Below are 9,686 nucleotides of genomic sequence, written 5' to 3' on the forward strand. Positions count from 1 at the left end.
GATTTGGCCAGACGCAGCCGTGCGGGAGGTTCAGGTTGGATATCGGGAGGAATTTCTTGGCAGGGAGGATGGTTAGACTTTGGAATGGGCTGCCCAGGAAGGTGATGGAGTCACTGTTCCTGGAGATGTTCAAGCGAAGATTGAACAGTGATACGTGTTTGGTCATGGGTTGGACTCGATCTGAGAGGTCTTTTCCAACCTAATTCGTTCTGTAACCATCTGAAGCACTAACAGCCCTTAGCATCGCTAGAAGCAGGCGCTGGATGATTTTTGAGGGGATCTGACAGTGTAAGGAGTGGTCTTTAGCGCTCGCTTCTACAAAATTTTTAAACCACCTTTTCCTCTGATCTTGTCTTTTTGGATCGTTCAGTACAACGCAGAAGGTGCAGTGTTAACATTGTTCCGAGAGAACCGTGTGTATTTTGGCCCGTGGGTGTGCAGGCAGGAGCTGCGCGCCGTGGCTCCCGGTGCCCGCGGCTCTCCCGCTCTGGGCAGCGCGGGCCCCTCAGCCTCGGCACGGCCCGCCGGCCGCGCGCAGCCAATGGCAGCTCAGGACACAAAGGCGCCGGCGTGTGTCCGGAGCGCGGATTGGCCGTTGCAGCTGGCGCGGGCGCGGTGTGCCGGGGCGGCGCGCATGCTCGCGGGGCGGCCGCCATGCTGCGGGAGCTGCGGCGGCGCTGGCGCTCCTACCGCTACCGCTTCGTGCCCTGGCTCGCCCTCAACCTCCGCCGCCAGCGCAGGTGAGGCGCACGGACCGGCCCGGACACCGCCCGGACCCGCTGCCCCTCGCCGGGATGCTCTGGGCCGCCGCAGGAGCTCACTCGGGTTTGCCACTCAGAAATGCTTCGGCATTGGTCGCCCCTCGGCTGTCGTGAAATTCTTCGTGAGACACCTTAAAATGGTGTTTAATGTTAAAGGATAGATACACAGATAAATAGATAGATAGATACATAGATAATTTATTGTTGGTAAGATGTGTATGCCCTATTTTAATCATAGTAGTAGTGTTTACATTTAAATTATCATGACATAAGTAACAAAATTAAAATAAGTACCTAAATTAAAACCTTCCTTGCCCATGCAATATTTGTTTTACCTAATTTAAAATGTAATGAACTATTTGGTTTTTTTAATAAACGTTATTATAATTCTGCTTTATTTTTGGTGCCTTTTTCACTGAGAGCTCATTAGGGCTTAACTTGTGTTAAATACTCAGAGATGATGGTTAGTAGAACAGGTAATGGTTTTTACTAAACAGTCTTTTAGTGTTTTAATAACAGTGGCTTTATCTTGAACAAGCATGAAAAAAGCTTGGGGTTTTCTAAAACAACAGCATATCAAAGTTACTGGTGCTGCAAAATGGCTCTTCTCTATTTAGAAAAAAAGGTAGTATATGTTTCTAATTTAATTTTTTTTTTTTCTTTACAGGACCCTTCGATATGTTCCTGAAAGCTCTCAAGACAAAATTATTGCTGATGAAGATGTCTTTGAAACACTACTGAAAACATTTAAAGCTCTGTTCATAAATGACTTCAGTAGACAAGCAAATATTCTGGCCTTACTTCCAGAAGTCAAGTGTCAGTATCTGGAATTACTTACCGTGGAGCAGAAGCGGTTGAAAGTAGATTCTTGTAACCATCAGGGTCAGCACGTGTTTAGTCCTGAGGAAGTTTTGTTTAACACGCTTGGGTTCGCTGTTAGCAAAGACAGGAGTTCACTGGTGTCTGCTGGAACTGGAGTCTTTGTTACCAAAGGTTTTGTTCCGAAAGGGACAGTTGTGTCTATGTATCCTGGTAATGGAATGTTCTTATTTTTTATTCAGTTACATGGGACTTCCGACCATCTGATCATGGAATGCCAAAGATCTCTCATTTTTATTCTATGCGTTTTCTTTCTGTCATTCAAATCATCAGTTAGGTTGCATGAGAATATTTATAAACTGTCTAGAGTTATTTTTGAAATACAAAAAACAATATTGGGAAGGATAAATTTTGTTTATAAAAAAATTTATTACTTAAAGCCTGATTTTCCTGCAGCTGCAAAATTTGTTCCAGATTCTTTAAATGTAAATGCACAGGAGAAATTTAAAGTAGATGAACAGAACAGTTTAATTTCTTGGGGTTTTCATTTTGGTTCAGGATTTGAAAAATGAGGTTTGAGATCTCCACACAGGTCAGTAGACAATTTCATGAGTTTCTTCAAAGTACAGAAGTACAAAATGGAGAATGAAAATAAAACCTTAATTTAGCAGAACTTTATTCTATGAAGTGTGTTTGGAAAAATGAGCACTTCTGTCTTCCTCATTTCTTGGAACTGTATTTTCATACAGTGCTTAAAAAGGTTTGTAATTGTATCAGTATGGCCAAGCCAGCAGCTCTGCTGAGTTGCTTTGGGTTTGTTTCTGTTTCATCTGCCAGCAGAATCATCCCCTGTGGTCTCTGGCTTATGCACTGATTACCCATGAACTGCCTAGTTGTTGAGTGACAGCGAGAGAGCCTGCCACTTCTGCAGTTCACTTCAAATTTCAGGTATACATGCTAGATGTGAGCGTAGGCTCATTCAGAGTCTCCTGTAACAACTCTTCTGGCAAAACAAGAGGATGGGCTCTTGAAATGCCTTCTCAGGGTAATGACCTATGGGGCTGGGCATGAGACCTGCGTACAGGGACTGCAGCCTGCCTGTGGCCTTTGCCTGGCTCCTTGTGCGATTGCAATGCAGGATTTCTGCAGAGAGGTGCTGAAGATATAGTGGGTGTCGGGGATGCAGGGCAACAATTTCACGAAAAATGGCAAGGCAGTCAACTTCCTGGATGCACTTCTGTGCTTGGAAGTCATGGCAGGTTAAGTCCTCTCCTCAGATTTGGGAAACAGTCTGCTGAAATAGTTTGTTCTTGATTTGTCATTTTCCATCTCCTGGACCAAACTAAATCCCTGGGGTAATGGAGGTAGTTGTTTCAGATTCTTTGCTCAATCTGCGTGTGTTTTTCAGAGTCCTGACACAGTAGTAATAAAATAGCATAGTATCTTAAGCTGTGCTTTCCTGAACAGATATCACCTGATGTTTTCAGCTCTGAAGCACTCTGTAAGGCTTTATCTACCTCTCCTAAAGATATTTGATTCAGGCCTTCTATGATTTCCTGTGAGGCTTCTCTCTTTGGAATATACCAGCTCATTTAATTGAGAGGGGATTCTTTACATCCAAAAAAGTTGTATCTGAAAGCTGGTAGGTTTACAGATGTCAGTGTCACTCATTGAGACAGGACTCCTCTCAGGCCCCCTGTCTTTCCTTTGAGTTTCTGTCTGGAGGGGATTGAAAGCCCATTCTGACAGTTAACTTACTTTCTTCTGAAATAATATCTGTCTTGCAACAGGTACAGTATACAGAAAGCATGAGCCCATCTTTTTCCAGTCCCTTGGCAATCCCTTTATTTTTAGGTGCATTGATGGTGTTCTTATTGATGGGAATGATAAAGGACTGTCAAGATCAGTGTACAGGTAAGCAGAAGAAATAGAGGATTGTCACTCATCTGATTTAAAACAGGGGTACACCACATCTTAGTTCCCTGTTTCTTACCCTGGTTGTCAGCCACCTGTGCATAATGCAAGCAGCACAAGATTGAGAGATGTTGGATGTGATCCATTATGTACTTGAGTCATCTGTAACACACAGTGAGATGCATTTTGATGTAGAAGACTTACCTGTACAAAAGATAGCTGTACTAGAGCAGGATGTACAGTAAAAGTATTGAAATGTTTCTGAGCTGTTACTCTAACTTACTTGCTTCCTTAAGTCCAAGTCCCTGCTCTGTGCAGGACTACCTAAAACTGAACTGTGTGACTAAGAGCATCACGCACAGGTTCCTTGAACTGTGACAGACTTGGTGCTGTGACCACTTCCCAGAGAAGCCCTGTGACTGGCCACCCTTTCAGTAAAGAATATTTTCATAATGTCCAGTCTGAACTTCCCCTGGCACAGCTAACTGGCTAATTTACCTCAAAATATAATTTGTTGCAATTTGTGTTTAAATATGATTTGAAAATAACTATGAGGTTGATATAAAATAATACCTAGTTTGAATAGCAATACCCACTAATACCAGATTTTAATTTCTGGAATGGGTTGAAAGCTAATGAGTCTTTGCATTTTAAGAGATGAGTGAAAGGCATTGACACTTCTGTAATGGGAACATTAGATGATGATTTGTGGAAGAGTGTGTGCTAGTTTTGTGCAGATTCTTTCACCAGAGTCTGAAGGACACCACAGAGTAGTGGGAGCTGCTGGTCTATGCACATGCCCTCTACCCCAGGTGGGTTGGGCAGCTGTAAGTTTATGCAGTGACTGTGGCCATTCCTCCAGAGGAAGTAAGATCACCTGTTAGACAGAGAATCCATGATCCACACTAATACTGTTGGGCATTTCAGGTCTTGCAGCAGAAGAGATCAACTTGGCCCTTTTCAAATGAGCGATGAGAGCTGGCTCACAGACACCCTGCAAAACCCACTGGCAGTGGGACAGTATGTCAACAACTGCTCACATGGTAAGTTGCCAGGTAAATTTTCCAAGTATGAGTTTGGCTTTATGGATATAAATTATTTTGAAGGTGACACAGAGAATAGGAATTTGATCTTGGGGGGAAGTAGTACTGTTTAAAACAAGCACTTTGGGAGTAAAACTTTTCATAGGTGTTTTTTGTCACCATTGAGTGTTAGAATCCTTCCATGCAGCAATACTTCAAATATACTTTTTCTTTTCTCAGTGATGCTCCAGTTTCCCTCCTAATATGTAGAATAAAAGGCATACACCCCAAAAGTGAGATGGTGGGAAAGGATATGTGGCAAAGTACCACCAGACTAAGACAGTAGAGCTGCAGATCAACTTCCCCAGTATTGTTCTAGGAGGCTTCATGAGAAAACTACACAGTGACATGTACAGTAAGATTCTATCACTGCTCACTTTGAACTGTAAGACCTTTTTTTAGACTTCCTGACGTTTATGCACAAAATCTAGGAAACTGATGTTGTAATCTGACTTGTTGGACATGAAGAAGGGAGCTACTTATTCTGTGTCACTGTTGGTCTTAAGTAACTTATGGGAACAATTGTACTGTACAGAAAGTTGAATTGACACAATATTTAGCTTCTAAGTGGCTTTCATAGCCTGCATTAAACTAAACATTCTCTGCCTCCAAGTAGCATTCAGAAAGGTTGCTAGAAGAGCAAAATGAGGATTGGCACAGAGATACAGGGTTGTTCCATGAAACTGTTTCTTCCAGGTTGTGTTCTGTGTGAGTGGTGATTTTCTCCCTGCCTATATTTCTGATATGTTTTGCCACCAGGCAAAAATATTTTCCAATTTATTTTAATTGTAAAAGCAGACACTGTGTATTTGTAACCTTTAGCAGTGCTGTAAACTACCCCTGGCACTAAACAAGATGTGCCTCTTCACTGACATGTTGATAACTGGGCAAAGCTCCTATAGTTGATTGTGTGTACCTCTTGTGTAATTCAAAATAGGCCTGCAGAGGAGTGCAGTACCTCCCAATAGAGGAATGGTTTTCAGGCTTGATGAAGCATCTGGTTCTTCTGTAGCAGTACATTTGATGTTTTTACACATCTCTAAGCCCTATCTAATAATTTTTTTTTTTATTATTCCTAGAAAGAACAGCAAACGTGTGTTATCAAGAGTTTGATGTGCCAGGACATTTTCCAGTAGAATTGAAACAATATCTTCCAAACATCGTCTACAGTCATGACATAGAGAGGTTGGCAGCAAATGAAAGAGCTCATAGATTTGTGTGATACAAAGCATACTGCATGTGTAAAGAAAAGACAGACATGGTTGAAAAATAACAAATCACATAAAGATGAGTTACACAAAAGTGTGCAATGGGAGACTTACCTCTCAGAATGCATTAATTTTAATTACAAGACGCCTCATTCTTTTTTCCACATTTTCACACATGAAATCGGCATATTTCTGAAGACAGTTTTACAAGCAGTGTTGCACTATAGTGCAATTTCTGAATCCCATAAAGGTGTAGTTGTACTTTGTATTGCAGTACTGAGGTTTTTCAGCATGTATCTCAAATATGCTTCAGCCTTGACCAAAGCCCTTCTGAGATAATTAAGATTTAGGCTTCTTACTCTCCATGCCTTCTGCTTCTATGACAAATAAGCAGGTGAATTTGCAAGAAGGAACCTAAAATTGTATTGAGACAAGTTAAATACTGTGCCTATACAAGGGCTTACAATTACAGTACAATTAGTAAAATTACAACATCCTGTTTATGATTTGGAAGTCCACCTTTTTTCAGAAATTAGAATATACTTGGAAGTATTTCTCAGATGATCCTCTTCATTTCAAGGATGTATAAGCATTTTAACAACAGGTATCTCAACTTGTAGTGTAATTCTGGAGTTATTTAAGTACTCTGAAATTTCATTGGAGAAAGTTGTGGTGCATATTGGAAAAACAGCTTTTCTGATTTTACTTAGAATTGGTTGAGTGAAGGTTAAAGATGCATTTGGAATCTGCAGATAATTTTAAAAGTTCTAATAAAATAAGCAGTAGAACTAAATTCCCAGGAAACCTGGATACTGTACTTGAAGTGTGAAAGCACATAAACTATAGGACTGCTTCAGGAAGGGGGTATTTTGCTCTTGATTGAAACCTGTCTGAGAAAATATGGTCTTCTGGTCATCATTTCTCCCAGTGTGCTGCTACCAGGAAAAGATACCATCTGCTTCTAGGTGCTTGTTTTGATACTGATGTATACCATGGTGACAACGCAGATTATGTATTTTCTAGATCTTTTTATGTCTTACAAAACAGTTCTCAGTACTTATTTACCTTGTTGTTTCATATGTTTCAAAATGGCCTCACACTAAATTTTGAATAGTGGAGGCTTGAGTTGCTACTGTTTCCCACTTCCTGATTCATCAGTATGCAAAGCATGTGCTCTCCTTCCCAGAACACATACTTCAGTTTTAGGGCATGGTCGTTCACTAAAAGGAAGTTTAGAGGGGTTGATTTCTATATCTCTCTGTGAGAAACTGCCGCCAGCCCTTGGTCTCAGCTGACTGAGGGAGCTGGGGGTGTTTTACCTGGAGAAAAAGAGACCCAGAGGTGACCTTATCACTCTGCACAACTCCCTGAAAGGTGGTTGTAGTCGGGTGGGGGTTTTCACCAGGCAGCCACTGACAGAATCAGACACAGTTTTAAGCTGCACCAAGGGAAACACAGGTTGGATATTAGGAAAAAGTTTTTCACTGAAAGAGCGATAAAGTACTGGAATTGTCTGCCCAGGAAGGTGGTGAAGTCACCATCCCTGGATGTGTTTATAAAAAGACTGGATGTGGCACTTGGTGCCATGGTTTAGTTGAGGTGTTAGGACATGGGTTGGACTCAGTGGTCTTAAAGGTCTTTTCCAACCTGGTGATTCTGTGATAATTTGCCCATCTCTGCAGATGGCAGCAGGTCTCTGGTGCAGTTAGGAGCCATCTTCCTGGATAGTGGTGGGCCTTAGGAGAGATGCTTTAGCCAGCTTGCACCTGTGGACAGGTGTGTCCACAGGAGTGGCTTCTGCTGCATGAACTTTGGTGTAGCTTCTGCTCTTGTCTGAGTAAGTGTGTCTTGCAGTTTTGACTAATTATTTTCATCTCTGAATGATTGTGTGGAACAATTGAGTGGAAACAGTTTTTGCATACCCACATAGGCTGTGAGTTTTTAAATTATATTAGTTATGCTTATATTTGCTCTCTGTATTCCATTGTTGTTTTCCCATGTTCCCTGCCCTGCATATATTACTCAAAACTAAGCTGGATGAGGCCACTGATTTAGCCTCCTGAAATGAAGAACTGAAAACAGTTCGAAGGAAAATATAACTGTTCACTTTCACATGTGTTGCTTCTTCTTTTACAGCCACTTGAGGTGTGTAGTTCTTGTCACTCTCAGAGACATCAAGCAAGGAGAAGAACTTTTTTCAAATTACTACACTGTTGTCAGCTGAATTAGTAGATTCAAAACTGAAGAAATCTGTGTCAATAAAATATGTATGGTGCCTGTACTCCAAGTTTCATCATCATTTTTGTGTAAGGGAGAGCTGCAGTTTTATCATCCAGAGAGCAAAGCTGTAGACTTGCATTTCTCTGAAAATAGTTCACATTTGATGCATAGGTAAAGATTTAACCATTTGCATCATTAGGTTCTCAGATGTCTGCTGTTGATATTTCTGTATATTGGTGTTTAGTTGTCCATAAGGTAGTTCATAAAATTAAAACCTAAGTTCTAGACATGTCATTTAATCTACCAGATTGCACAGTTGTCTGTAACTGGGACTGTTGTAGTATTTTTCCATTTAATTTCCTGTGCTTAAAATGGACACAGCTTGGAAGAATGACTATCCTCTTGAATTGTGTAACAATATGTAATGCTAGTCGTCATAATTTGCAGTAGTTATTAAGCCTTTTTTGGAAGTTGACCTCTTTGGTATTAGCTTGCTTTTAAAAAATACAGTAGTGCAGGCAGTTGCCCTAATCTTGTGTATGAAGCCCATTTTGGAACCATGCTTATGGGCTCCTCAGCTGTACCTGCACCGTGCACTGTCATTTTGAGGCCATCTTGAGCCACTGGTTTTAGCCGTGCCAGTCCTGTGTGCTTTTAAGCCTCTCCCAGTCCTGATTCCAGTGACTCATGGCAAGTTTCCTGGCGTGTGGCAACTTCCATTGCTTATTATTCTGCAAGAGGACTTCATCAATCAGTTGCTGGTATAAACAGGGGCAACAATTCCCACGTTAATTTTTGCTGCTGTCTGCAAGCTGCTTTCAGAAGGATGAAACCAGTATTTAACTGCAGAAGTCCAAGCAAGCCTCCCAATGAATTTGTGGTTGGCATACGCTCATGAGAGAGGAGCTGGGAAGCACTGTGCTGTTACAAACTGGGTAGACCACTGAGTCCAACCCATGTCCTAACACTGGAGCAGTCAGGGTGCCCTGCTTAGCTGCTGAGGCATCATCTCCTTTTCAGAATGCAAAGCTTTGTGGTGTTTGCATTATGTGGTCTGCTTCCAAGCCTGAACTTTGCTTGTCACATTCATTTGGAAATCCTTCACTGCCAGAGGAGGCTGGCTATTTCAGTAGGAGGTAACCAGCAGAGCTTGTCCCTGGGGTCCCCTGTCAGGCAGCTCTCCAGTGGTGGAGATCCCGGGGAGCAGGGACGGTGGAATAAAGAAATCTCCAGCCGAAGGCGGGTTGGCTTCGAAGCAGCTTTAATCTCTGAGGGCTAAGTGTCAGGGACTGAGCGAAGGGGTACAGGTAGACAGCCTCACAGAAAGGGAGCTGGCTCCGAGAGCCCCGAACAGGGGGCGGGGTAGAGCTTATATTAGGGAGCAAGTAGGAGGGACATGGTACAAAGGGTCCAATAGGAACAGGGCTAGGAGGAGGAGTTGGGATGAGATAATAGGGATACAACAAATGGGATTGAGGGAAGGGGGCGGTAACTGGGGAAGAACCAATCGTAGACAAAGAACTTAAGAACATTCCAGAACTGAGGGCAAGTACAAAAGTGATTGACATAAAGGTGGGCATAACTGAAGGTTACATAACAAGAGGGGAGTGGTAGGTTTGATGGGCAGCTCGGAGGCGGGGATCTACACAACAGCCTCCTCCCAAGGCATATTCGGGGGGGCT

At 42.3% G+C, this 9,686-nt stretch overlaps 1 protein-coding gene across 1 annotated transcript; it reads left to right on the forward strand.

Annotated features, from left to right (window-relative positions):
* Window positions 1–634: 634 nt before the first annotated feature.
* On the forward strand, window positions 635–8,065 carry SETD9 (SET domain containing 9). The gene is made up of 6 exons (XM_021534327.2): window positions 635–740; window positions 1,429–1,793; window positions 3,371–3,494; window positions 4,422–4,537; window positions 5,656–5,761; window positions 7,921–8,065. The coding sequence occupies exons 1-6, from the start codon at window positions 655–657 to the stop codon at window positions 8,006–8,008; spliced, it is 885 nt and encodes a 294-aa protein (XP_021390002.2). The 5' UTR covers window positions 635–654; the 3' UTR covers window positions 8,009–8,065.
* Window positions 8,066–9,686: the final 1,621 nt, after the last annotated feature.

Source organism: Lonchura striata, chromosome Z (genome assembly GCF_050655825.1).
Source record: "Lonchura striata isolate lonStrDom1 chromosome Z, ASM5065582v1, whole genome shotgun sequence".
Taxonomy (NCBI): domain Eukaryota; kingdom Metazoa; phylum Chordata; class Aves; order Passeriformes; family Estrildidae; genus Lonchura; species Lonchura striata.